Source organism: Sabethes cyaneus, chromosome 2 (assembly GCF_943734655.1).
Source record: "Sabethes cyaneus chromosome 2, idSabCyanKW18_F2, whole genome shotgun sequence".
Classification (NCBI taxonomy): Eukaryota; Metazoa; Arthropoda; class Insecta; order Diptera; family Culicidae; genus Sabethes; species Sabethes cyaneus.
This window is the reverse complement of record NC_071354.1, coordinates 180,537,405-180,551,362: the sequence shown is the minus strand read 5'-3', so window position 1 is coordinate 180,551,362 and position 13,958 is coordinate 180,537,405. Positions and strand designations below refer to the sequence as shown.

At 39.3% G+C, this 13,958-nt stretch overlaps 1 protein-coding gene across 1 annotated transcript in view; it reads right to left on the bottom strand.

Annotated features, from left to right (window-relative positions):
• Positions 1-12,327, bottom strand: part of LOC128734130 (cAMP-dependent protein kinase type I regulatory subunit) — a 71,349-nt gene extending 59,022 nt beyond the window's left edge. Inside the window, exon 1 of the mRNA XM_053828158.1 lies at positions 11,587-12,327. Coding sequence (XP_053684133.1) covers positions 11,587-11,751 — 165 coding nt within the window. The 5' untranslated portion in view covers positions 11,752-12,327. The remainder of the gene's footprint in view (positions 1-11,586) is intronic.
• Between the last annotated feature and the right edge of the window lie 1,631 nt (positions 12,328-13,958).

Genomic DNA, 13,958 nt, shown 5'->3' with positions numbered 1-13,958 from the left:
TAAGTTGAAAGTCCTTTATAGTCCTTTATATACAGTAGATGTAGATGTGCAAAATAATCGGAATTTTCAACCATACCCAACAATAATATATCCGTTATACACACAATAAACAGCACGACCTCTAAGCTATTCTTTATAACACAAAAATATAGTTTAAATTTAATTGAAATATATGTGTCTCAGTATTCAATATCCAGAAGAAATTCTAAAATACTGCAGAGTACTTGTATTATTCTCAATAAAAATTAAAATGAATCGAAGATACCGTATTTTGGTCGGTTTTTCGAGATATTCAAATATAATACCCATGCGAAAAATATGACGTTTTTAAAAATGATTCCTGGGTCAAAATGATGCCAATATTTGTGAAACGTGTTTTTTCCTATAAATATAGCAAAAATTTAATCCATATCAGATACCTTCACTTCAGAATCCGACCGTTTGGGAAGATTCACGTGGAATCGCTCCATTACGTGTTAGTACTTAACCCACAAGATCAACACCAATCCGACCTGCTAAGATGCTTACCCTCCTGAGCAAACCTGTAACGAATAGTGTCTCGGAGCATGCATCGTTAATGAAGATTGCAATTAGCAAAAGTTGTACTGGAACAAGAATAAACATCATTAAACGTAATGTTCTATTACCAGCACCGAAACGCTTCTTTGGTTGATGTAATGAAAACCAAACACCGAAAGCTGCATCACAATGAATTGTGAACAATGGTCGCAATTATATCGCCCAGTAGAAAACAAAGCCAGAAGGATTGTTGAAAAATGTTGAATCCATCGTTCTATTTTAATGGCTCTAAAATTCTGAACCATAAAAACATTTATTGAAAAGTAACAGTTATTTTGGGACCATTTTGCTCAGCAAATGGCGATTCAATTGGATGCCAGAAGCATTCAAGAAAACAGCTGCACTAAAATATTAATGACAGAAGGTAGCAGCAAGCCTCCCAATCATCGTGTGTTCGCAACTCGACCGGGAGAGGTGGTAAGAGCATCAACATGATGCTAGCACGAGCCCCGCAATTGTCCTGTACTTTAACAACTGTCTGCGAAATCCTTCAAATAAAAATGAGAATGTTAGCAACCAAGAATTTGCATTTTTTGCTCAGGTATCATCTTCATATTGCTGGCAAAGAAAATTTTCTTTCATCATCAAGATAAATTGCTCAACGATATAAAGCCAAATCAATACGATAGCATTAGCACTGAGTAGCCCACTAGGTCTTGCGGTACGATACTGGTATGATAACAAGCCAGTCGTCGCACGTTCCAAACTCGGCTGGAAAATGCTGGTTAAAATCAATAAGATCGTAGTGCTACCCACGCAATTATTCTGCAGCACATTCAGAGCTGCTGCAAAGTACTTTCAAACAGAAAGCTGTTCCAACAGACATCGTTTTCATTTATGAAAATAATGGATTATAAAGATTATTGCTTGTTGTTCGCCTCAAATAAACCATTCACGAAACCACAAAAGTACTTTTAATACCCCATTCAACTAAGTTATTCAACTAAGCATTACCTGTTGACGAAGCTTAGCATGGTCCAGTTCGGTTTGAAGATTTTCTTCAACATTCTGTTTCGTCCAACTGGTCCCTATAGTATCCCTTTCAAAATGATGCACTTTCCGCCGAAAGGGACCAGCGTTCGGTTTCTCCGGGAGCAAGTCAGCTTCGCCTTCTGGATCGTTCTTCTGCTGTGCATCCGGACGGTTTCTCTCTTTTCGCCAGGATTTCCTCACAAAACTGGCGGCCCGAATCACAGATCTCAAACGAGAAACGGGCCGTTCGGTTGTCTTGCCATCTTCTGCTGCTGTTTGGCGCTGCTGCCGTTGCACCTTGGGAGTCGCATTAAAGGCGGCACCCCAGCGAGCAACCAGTTGATTTCCCATGTGTACGGTTTGCCTCCGACCAGCGAGTCACAAATTGTCTTAATTAGTCCTCGAGACCATTAAGAAACAAACTACTTAATTTGACGAAGAAGGATTGTCCTTTAATGACCACTGTCAATTTAATGCGCAACCGTTAATTAACACTGATAAATTATTCTTATGCTAAATTATAGAAAAGAAGCCCGTATGGCTAGGTAAATCCCCCGAGAAAACTTTTGACGTAGTGACTGATTACAATCTAACACTATACTGCGGGTGCCTTTGTGGGGGATGCACGAATCTTTCTCTTCGACGCAGAATTTATCATACTATCATGTTTACTTTCTCTTCGCTTATCACAGGTGCGGTGCTGATAACGGTTTATCCACATAATTGTGATAAACTAATGAGTTGGAGAAGATAAATTCACGCGACATTATTAGAATTTAGTACGGCTGCACTGCTTATTGGGCAAAATTTTAGCAATTATCGAATGATATGCAGAAGCTGCAATTAACTGGAAATATGATGCTCGAAAATAATTTGTAGGTAAGAAGGTCGAAAGCCTTCTGGCATATATTTTGATATAAAGCCGCCAATCGATGGCGAACAGAAACTGGCCTTGCAGCAGGCCATAAACGCCATAAGGTATGCTATCGGCTAATCAACCGCAGCTGTCGTTGTTCGCCAAATCTTATCAGTTCGAATCGATATTCAAACCAGTCCTCCTGCAATGCGGGTAGGGTACCGAATATTCATTATTTGATATTTTATCAGCAAAACATAGGGAACACATGAAATATTCTAGTTTTATTAAACAATGAATCATTGTTTTATTAAAAAATCACGATACAATTGAGATAACTTGCTATTGAGTTATGTCTGTTTTACTCTAACCGGATATTTAATTTTTTTTTATTTTTAGACTCACAGCATATAATTAAACGATAATACGTTCGATTACTTTTTTATTTTCAAGGAAATCAAAGATATCCAAAAATCGAAATCGCTAACTTGTTTTCATGAATTGATAAGAAGCATTTTTGTTTCATTTTTTACATGCCCAGAAAATAGAAAGTTTCTGCACAGAGCAGCCACGTAGGCAGAAGGGGGGGGCCGGGGGCCCAATTTTGATTTTAACTGTTTTATGTGCATATTTTTGCGTTTAGAACTACAATATGTTAAATGTATTGTGATGTATTATATTTATAAGCAGAAAGATATGCATATAATGAATTAGGAGCCAAGATAGGGCTCCTGGCCCCCACCTCTGGCTACGTGACTGGCACAGAGCTTTCTGCACTTGTGATTTTATCAATTTGGGCAAATCTTTTTTGAATTGTCCAACACTATCCACTGGTTTCATGTATTTTGTCAGCGCGTCAAAAACCGAAAAGTTCCGACAGTTTGGTTGGTTCATGTCTTTCGTTACACATGTAAGTTACATTGTTCGCTTCATACCACTTTAGCGCATCCATAAGAGCAGGAAGCGAGATCACCAAACTGTTATGCTGTTTGATCGACGATAGCAACTTTTTTTTGCAAACACTCTTTCACGTAGGTTTTTTTATTCATTGTGTCTGTTCTCTGTTAGAATGAGTTCAATTCAGCTTCATGTGATTCTTCTGCAACTGATAAAATTTCTCTACATGTTTCGAAAAGACACTTTGTGTTACGCTACCGTTTATACCGGACTTGTTATTGTTAGTGCAATTATTTTCCTTTTTTTCGGATTATCCAACTGGTCGCTTAATAGCGTATAAAACTCTGTGCTGGGCCCTTTCGTGGTGTCAACAAAGTGTCAGGGAAACCTCAAACATCAGTTCTACCTGACGAGACAGGCAATGTCGCCCACTAAAACACAGACAGAACCCCAAGCATAGCCGCCACGTCTATGCCCGCAGGCGGAGGCGTTCCGGCCCTGTGCGGACTTCACGAACTAACTTTCTTAAGATTTCTCTGCCAAAGGCCGGAATGTCATATTTTAAATAAAATGATGATGATGATGATGATGATGATGATAATGATTATGATGATGAGAAGAAAAATGATAGATCGAACTTATAAATCAGCTTTACCCTGGACATTTTGTACTACTTGAGTTGTAAAATGTAGTATAGTGAAGAAGTAGATTCGCCAGCTCCACCAAACAACGGTCACTATCACTGTCGCCCACTATCAATTTTCCAACACAAACTGCCACAAACGAACCAAAAGGAAAACAAATTTTGGACCGTTAGTGGCTATCAACTTATCAGGGCAATTTTTCATCTTACATCTCCCAGCATTTGAGCACTGTTTCAAGACAGGGCTACAAAGCAAACAGAGCGCAGCACGAATTGGACGTTCGCGGTAGCCGACAAAAGCTTTAAAATATAGAGTCGCACCCGCCTTCCAACCCTCGAGTCCAAATAGCCAGTGCGGAGTATCTATAACGGATCTCCGTCACCAAACCTCAAAAACCGACCATTAAAAATATTATTGTGAATTAAATGTATAACAATTGACTTGATTTTCCTATCTACTACCTTAGCACCTCTATTATTACCCGTAATAATTGTAGAATGCTCCTTCAGCATGCAACCCATTACTGACCTTAAGGCCCCGGCCGACTCAATCAAACCGGCAATTTTTGGAGATGTTTGTGACAGCTGTGATAGATAGGGATGTGCCCCAGAAACATTAATCTATTAATTATCAGAGATCCCCTTACTGGCTTTATTCTTAAACGGAATAAAAGCACTTTCTGAACAACGCAACAATCACATTTGGTTAATTTTTACCCCGAGTCCCACTTGAAATCATAAAAGTATTTTGCTATATATCCACATTCAGAAGTAAACGTGGCCGCTGTTCATTTACTGATTAGTTAAAAAGCCCTACACCACGTCAAGGTTCAGTTTTATCGTAGGGAAGAAAAAACGCTTTGTGTTACGCTGCCGTTTATAACGGACTTGTTAATGCAAATATTATAACTATTATTATAACAACGTCATCTTTGCCTCGCGACTGGAAAATCGCTCGTATTGATCCAATCGCAAAAACTGATAATCCTTCTTCTGAAGTTGATTATCGTCCAATCAGCATTCTTCCTGCTGTATCTAAAAGCTTCGAGAGACTAATTGTGAAACAGCTGAATGACTATTTAGTGTAAAACAGTTTATTGTGTCTTTCCAGTCAGGATATGGCAAACATTGCAGCACAACCTCAGCAAGTCAGCACTCATCAAAACCGAAAATGATATCCGTTGCGCCTTGGATTGAAAACTTATCACAATCATTGTACTTCTTGATTTCAGCAAAGCTTTCGATTCCATTAATCACTCACTGCTATGTAAAAAATTAAAAAAAAAATCTTCAAAATATTCCACCACGTTGCGGAGCAGTACAGAATGGAACTCGAACGACATAAAAAATCTTGCACAAACACCTGGAAAATCCAGAGTAGTCTGAAATAAAGTTGGCTAAAGATCTAATTCAAATTCAAAGTCAAATTCAACAGCGTGTAATGGGTTAAGAGAAGGCCTAGATGTGGAAAGGCAACCAAGTACTTTCAAGCAAACTGAAACTAGGGATTGAGAGCTGAGGAGAAACATATTGAGGAGCGTTAAGTCTAATCCTGACATTTCCATACGGGACATGGCTAGAAGGCACGAGGCCAACTATCAAACCACGCGGAATATGCTTTCTCGAAAAGATCATAGGTGTTACAGTGCCAGCAAACATTCAATTCGGCAGAATTTGGTAGCCAAGAAGCTAGGCGTTTGTTCGAGCAAATTTTGACGAAATTGAACGGTTGATTTTAAAAGACGACGAAACTTACGTGAAAATGCATTTCAAGCAACTTGCCGGTCAAAAATTTTACATTGCAGCTGGGCGTAGCGATGTACCAGGCGAACATAAGTGTGTGTTTGCTGATAAATTCGCAAAGAAGACCACAATCTGACAAGAAATATGTAGCTGTGGACTGAAGACTGAACCTTTCATCACTTCCTCAACAATGACGTTAAGCGTATACATGGAAGAATGCATGAAAAAACGGATTATGCCATTCATTCGTAAATTTAAAAGTAATGTTATATTCTGACCTGATTCGGATTACCTAAGAATGGCCGAAATAACAAATGGCATAATATAACTAATGGCCGAATCACGAATAGCAAAATCACAAAAGACCGAAACACGAATGGCCGAACGTCATATTCGGCCGACAATATTCACGGTCTTCAACCTGCACAAATGTTGGGTACATGCTGTCCTCGTTCGGACTTAACTAAGGGATAATCCCTACTAGTCAGTAAACCTAGGAAAATGCATGCACCTGAATAGAAGTGGTTTCTGCAGCGGGGCTTTTTTCGTAACTTCTAATGTAATGTAAATATTTTGGTTTATAAATGGACAAATAGTCCTTATCCGTCGCCGTCAGCTATATAAAAACCGACCAATTTTATAGCCAGAACACATACTGCAGAATGGTTTTTTACTGCTTGGATGGCACATCCATACACATCTTTTGTAATGTGGAAGGATTACGAGCAGATATCTTTCGATAATAGTTGGATACAAGGAGATTCCATTTCATCTGACTTTAATTTCGTGTACATATTTCCATCCATGTCTTTCAATCCAAGGCTCTTTGCGTTACAAATATCTTACAGATTTGTTTAAATTGTTTGCCTGTTTTGCTGTTTCTGGAAGCTGGTTGAACAAACTGTAACCCTTATAAAATAATGAGTTTTGCGTGCACGATTTTCGGAAATTCAGCAGTCTGAGATCTTCAGCATGTCTTGTGTGGTAGCGGTGCACATCTCTTCCGTACACTATCGTGTTTGTCAGGTATTGAGGTGCCATTCCTTTTGTCACACGATACACAAAAACCAACGTATTAAACTCGACTCGCTGCTCTATAGACATCCACTGCAAACAATTTAACATAAACATCCTTGGCGTTAGTCGATCACAACACAGAATCAAACGCATAACTTTGTTCTGGAGAATCTGCATTCGTTTCATCTATTGCTTTGATGCAAAAAACAGGACTGTAGCACAATAGTCGAAGTGGGGGGCGATGATTGATTTATAACTCAGTATCTTTGCATTTGTAGTCAAGAAACGATTAATTCTACACAGCACACCAAACTTTCGAGCAGCCTTACGGATCGTGTAATTAATATGCTCATTGAAATTTAGTTTTTCGTCAATCATCACTCCAAGATATTTCACAACCTGTACTTGCTGAACCACTTCTGCCTCAATTCGGACTTGTCTATCTCCGTCATTCTGCAACCGTTTAGTAACTACCATACATTTTGTTTTAGCAATGTTCAACTTTAGTTTTTTCCATTTCAACCATTCAGAGAAGTTACTCAATTCATTGTTCATCACATTGCAACACTCATCGTAACTGTTAGCTGTTACAAACAGTACCGTATCGCCCGCAAAAAGATTAACTTCTACCCTCTCCAAAATTTGTTTCACATCGTTTATGCATAAAATAAACAACAACGATGCAAGCACACTACCCCGAGGAACTCCAAGGTTTACTGGAGCTTCTGGAGACCCACATCCCTTGTACTTCGTTACTTGTACGCGATTTTCTAGATAACTTTGAAACCACTTCAGTACAGTTCCGCGAATACCAGAACGTTTCTGAGCTTCCACTAGCTTCGTCCAATCAATTGTTTCGAAGGCACGTTTGAGATCAACAAAAACTGCTAAGACTATCTTGTCTTGTTCTATGCATTGTTTCCACTTCAATAATAAATTTAACGCAGATTCGCACGAATGGTTCTTCCGGAAACCAGCAATGAACCAGTACGTTCTACATAGGCCACCAATTGCTCTTTCACAATCGTCTCATAACACCTTCTCGTACAGCGGTAACAAGTTTATCGGTCTACAATCTTCTGGTTTCGTCGAGTTCGCGATTTTCGATATCGGAATCACCGCCGTTTTCTTCCACGGATCTGGAAATACCCCACACTTGAGAGAACCATTCACAATTCGCAGTATTTGATTTGCTCATCAAACAAAAAAACGCATCCACCATCACGCGTTTCGTAATGTTAACTACGCCGGCACAGTCCTTCATAGATGAAACTGTTTCTTTCAGTTTTGTCATGCATGATCGGTTGAAACTCAACAAAACAGGTCTCTGGTAACACATTCTCATTTGCTGGTTCGGTAGTTGGCAAGGGAATCCTGTCATGGATTTTTTTCAACATTTTAGCTGTTTCAGCATCAGAACGTTCTACATCAAAGATAATTTCCGCTGAAGCATCTCCTCCTGGTTTTATCTACGATTTAAGACCCTTCCATAGTTTCTTAGAATCTCCACTGCATCTCTCAATTTCACGTTGAACTGATTTGTTTTTAGAAACTTGGAGCTCTCGGACGGAGCAACAATCTCTGTGAGTCGTCCTACAGCGGACATAAGTGAGGCGCACAGTTGCTTGGAAGCATCATCCACCGGATAAGTGATCCTCGTTAGTGTCTAGTCAGCCCGCAGGAATGGTTGGTTACTAGCAGCATGTTTTTCCAAATATTTCAATTTCAGAACATTTCGAATAGAAGTAATTCTTCATCATTGGTCAAATACTAACTTGCACCGCCTTCTAAAACGAAAGTGTCGCTGAGGCACTTCTTGACAATGTTTACTGTAATGATTCCATCCTCCCCCTACTTACTTACTTTTACCAGCAGAAAGCCGGGTGTATTTCTTGCCATATCAAGAATTTTCTTCCACCGTACTCGGTTCTGGGCTCGTCACTAATTCGTTGAGCGTTTCGACACACGCAAGACGGCTTCTTGAAGAGGACGGATTTCACTGAACAGTCATCCGGTATCCTTGCGACGTGGCCGGCCAATCGTAGTCTCCAGACTTTCGCCAGGTGCACGATTGGAATCTCTCCAAGTAGTGCCTGCAATTCGTAGTTCATACGCTTACGCCACTCTCCGTCTGTACTACATCAAAATTAGCCCGCAGCACCTTTTGTTCAAAAACGGCAAGTGACGTATGTCTGCTGTAAGCAAAGTTACAATCTCAAGTCCCTAGAGAACTACCGGTCTGAATACCGTTTTTCACATCGTCAGCTTTGTGCGGCGGCGTATGCTCTTTCGGAAGTATCTTACGGAAGGAATAGTAGACTCGAATCTCCCTACTCGTATTATTATCAACGGTGACCGCAGATTCCAAGGTTTCTAGTGATGGTGTCGAGGTCGTCTGGGCTAGGAGTAGGCTACTGGCGCACAGTGTGGAAAAACATAAACCGCAAAAAAAATTATCATCTGAGGAGAAATTACCTATAGTGCAACGAAAAACTAGACCGCTATCAGCTTAATTAAAGAGAGACACGTCCAACTGCGCGAATTGTGACGCTATTGAAACTCAGCGTGCACGCATTTCAACCACTGTGACGCTACGTATTCACAGAATCATCAACCCTAGCTAGAATTCAATCTTTCAAGACTCTACAATTCCGAGAACTGCAAACTGTAAATCAACCAAACACCATGAGAAAATATTAAAAATACTTATTAGGTATATTATGTTCATAAATGAATCACCTCAATCAAGTCAGGATGTAGCGAATATAATATACAACTTGATAAAATTTAACAATAAAGAGGCTTATAAAAAAGATCGTTCCACGCCAGATCACACCATCAATAGCGATCTTGAATAACGTACACGACAGTCCATCCCCTTGCCGCAACCCTTTGCGCTATTCGAAATGACTGTAACGTTAACGTGTAACGTTAGAAGATACCCAATAAACGGACTAGGCCTAGTTACTTTAAGTAACAAAAAAGCAGAAAGTACATTCTTACATTTATTTCTACATATACACTCTGCGGTAATCAGTAGGGACAAATATAAACAGTTTGATAATGAATAATTAATCAGTACCAGATGTACCAGACTCGATGTATCAGTACCAGACTAGACCTTTAATCTACCATTCTTTGCTGTACGAATTACACGTGACACTTAATCTATTTCAACGTTGGTATGTCTTCCTCTTTATAAATGTTTGAGATTCATGCTTAGCCCATTTCTATTTGAAATTGAACAAAAGAAGAACGCATTGAAACTTTCATAGGAAAAGAATCTGTTCAAAGACTTTACCTGAGGAAGCTCCAAAGCTTGTTTCTTTCATCTATTTTTTACAACGCAATTCAGACACAATGCCATTCAAATTCAAAGCATAGCCATTTCGAGCATATTCAACACAAGCTCTGGGCTCTAATATGAAATGTAACAATTAACACCATCAACTGGCAATATTGGCGCATCCAATTAACTCTTGAACTTGCCAGTTCTATCAACGGCACAATGCCAAAGGCAGATGCGTCACCACACGTATGTACTGCTTGGAGGTACAATGTGGCAAGTGTTCATGGTCATGATTTATTATGATTAAATTAGAATAATTTTAGAAGAAAATTAAATGCTTTCATTTCACGGTGCCAAAAATGTTTCAAAATAGTTGACTGGGCATAGAACGAAAGATTTATACCTGCTAAGTTGTAGAAACTCTACCCACTGCACTCTTTCGCAAAGAACAAGATTCGGTTGCCTTAACGAGAGAAGAAAAGTGAACAAGGTGCAGTTGAACGAAATCACTTTTCTTGATGGCCCAGTAGTTCCCTGTGTAACTGATAAGGCAACAACTCGCTGCATGATCAATACATATTATTGCACGACGGTAAACTGTGTCGTTCGTTCCTGTACTGCACAAAATATTCGTTTGCTTCTACGGCAAGACGAATATTTTTAATTTCATTGTCGTTGATGACGTGACCAATGGCTGTGCCTTGAAGATATGGTTCTGATCGGAAAATGTTCCGTTTATCTTCATTAGCTCGGGTACACATAGACCTAGTTTGACCGCGAGTTCCACTATGGGGATGATATATTTTCTGTTTTGAACCAAGAGCTCTTCAGAATGCTATATTTAGAGGTACTTGAAAATCAATCGGTTGTATTCCCATTCCGATTCACGACAAATAGACATGCACATTATAAGTTTATATTTTTTAAACAAAGCTGAGTATCAATAACTATTCAGCAAAGCATTTTTTGTTTTCAAATATAATACTGCAGATACTGTTCGACTAGAAGATTAGTGCAAAGTTGCTAGCTTAAACAGCACCTGTTCCTTGAGTAATGTGTGCATAAACCCAAAGTAAGAGACGTTATTCAGTTTTTTGAGCCTTTTCATGTACTAATTTAATATTTGCGCATTGATGGACAGGCATATGAATAGCCTAACAACCAGGAAATTTTGAATTCATATTTACAGTCTGTCTACCCATTAAAGGATCAGAACCCGGAAAACATATTGTAACCCATTCAAATTATTATTCTGAATATAAAACAAATAAATAATGTAACTTTTAGAACTTAGTATTGTACGATATTTCAAACGGTCGCGATAAATAACGGTTAGCGAAAATTTGTTGTTTTCCAGCATTATTGTTAAATTGCAAATTCTTGCATATCTATCTCCCAGAATCTCTGTATATTTGGTTCCAAATCTACTGCTGAAATTTTGAAACCGGATAAATGTTTTGAAGAGCAACTTAATTCGATATTCAAGTGTCCGAATTTCGATTCTCCATCCTAGTCAATTTTTTTTTCGTAAAGAGCCCTTCCTGTCTGCAATTCAGATCCGATAAAATTCAATCGACAAACGAGACTTACCCGTTCGAGCTTCTGGAAATACTGCCGCAGGAATGATATCGGATTCTCCGGACGGGCGACGCACAGCTGCACGATGCAATCCTTGAGAACTCGCTGGATACGATGCGTTTGGATGTACGCCTCGCACTCGCGTAGGCTTTGCTCCTCCTCCAGCAGAGACGCCATAATCGCAGCTGTGATTTCGTGGTTCCTTCTCCCGCTGGTGCTGCAGCTGGAATCTAGAGCTAGATTCGTCGGGGGTTTGTGCAACTGTCGGGCAATTTTTGAGCGATTTTGTGGGTAAACCCTTTGTTAGTTTATACGAGTGAAGGTAAACAATGATAAATCAAGTTTTGCTAAAACGAATGTATACGCTTTCACTTTGATTTGCGAATAATTAAATGCCTCCAACTGTATTGATTTTGACAAGCACTATAAAAACACTTCTCGACACTATACTTATGAACACGGTTTAATTCGAAAAACCATACAAAATTGCCTATAAATTGAAAAAACACCCTTGTTTCTCGATACCAGATTGCAAAGAAAATATTTTTTGCACTATGTACGTGGGTTGCGTTACTTCCGTTTACGATCACTTTGATTGATGCGCTTATACGTAGATGAACGACACACAGCTTGCTCCCGGATCGCTGTGCGATTGATCAATGGTGATGTTTTGTTGTTTTCACTTGTGGGCGAATAGCGAATTTCTCTCGATGACAAAAGAAACTGAATGTCGTACTTAAAAGCGTGCTACTGCAAGCATCACACGCCTAGCTAGCTGGGCTGGGATAGTGACGATTTCGCGAACAGAAAAAAGAATAATCTCGTTCTCGTAAATGAAACTTCACTTTTTACATTGGTGTGCGTGAATCCGTGGATCGAAAATTGCGTGCTGTCACTAGAACAGTGCTGCCATATAAAATGATTTGCTACACCGATAAAAATCGACACGGCGTTACCAAAAGGTCTTACACATGAATTTCGACGTCGGTGCAAACCAGCGGGGTGCTATCCCTATCTTAACGAACGGTGTTTGACAGTCGACTTAACAAAGGGCGCTATTGCAGGAAAAGCGCCCGTCTGACAGGTAAATTTGCTGCCAACCTTGTCGAAATGTGCTGAGATCTTGGCAACAAAAACATGGCTCCCATCGCAAGCCCCTGCACAGAACAGATTAACAGGCTCGAAGGAAGTAATCGATTTTTTTGTGTGTGAAATTTGTCGGTAGCGCCCTCCAGAAATAGTTTGCCTAACGCATAAACAAATACACTGAAGTCGCTTTTTACGCGGTTTTTTATACGCGGTTTTTTTTTTACGCGACTATTTTTACGCGGTTTTCGGAATTTACGCGGTTTTTTACGCGGTTTTCGGAATTTACGCGGTTTTTTGTTACGCGGTTTTCGGAATTTACGTGGATGTGCTCAAAACGTCTATTTTTTCGCGTAGTGTTGAAATCCACAAAGTTTTTTTTACGCGAAATTTTGGTTTTTTTTTACGCGGTTTTCGGAATTTACGCGGTTTTGATTTACGCGGGACGTATCCTGTGCGTAAAAAGCGACTTTAGTGTACATATAGAGCTTGCTAATTTGCGCTTGTGTTGGTGGTTTGTTTTCCCCCAGTTTGAAAAACGTCATGGAAAAACCAACAGCAGCAGCAACAAATTGTGTGTACGTATACGCGGCATAGTGTGCGTACGGTAGCTGTCAGCAAGCTCTTCACACTCAATTGGATTGCACAGTTATAAAGTGCAACTTTCAAAACTGTGATGAAAAGTGTGCTACTGATAATATCGCTGGTAACCTTATATCGATAATACCATTAAGCTTTATCGTTACGGAAGAATATCGAAAATTGGAGGGTTTAAAGGTGGGAATGCTACAAATGTTTGTTGATACTATCGAAACTAGTGTGATAACGATAATATCGTCAAGCTGCATTGTTAGAAATTACTAGCGATTTGTGACTCATACGTGGCAAAATTCTTTTTTTACTGATGTTATCATAAATGTTATGTTAATTACCATTATTATTATTGTAGCTATTTGACTATTTTTGTTTGAAACGGTATCCGTCAAATCATCGATAAATACCTCCGATGTATCGATAGCTGTTTTGAGTGTTATTTCCCATCGTTAATTGACGGAAATACTTGACGGTGATTGACAGACAATGTAAGTCAATTTAGTTTGGCGATTCGTAGGATAACTGTTGTAATTTTAACAGTTTTTCGTTTGAATTTTTACACAGGGAATCGCAAAAATTTTGTTCTAGCTTGGATGTCTGTTCTTTGTGATCCCGCGTCAAATCCCATGATTCGTTTTCCGAACTGTAAACTAGCCTGCCAGTAGAATCAATATATATATATATAGAATGCCAGTGTCGCTGTT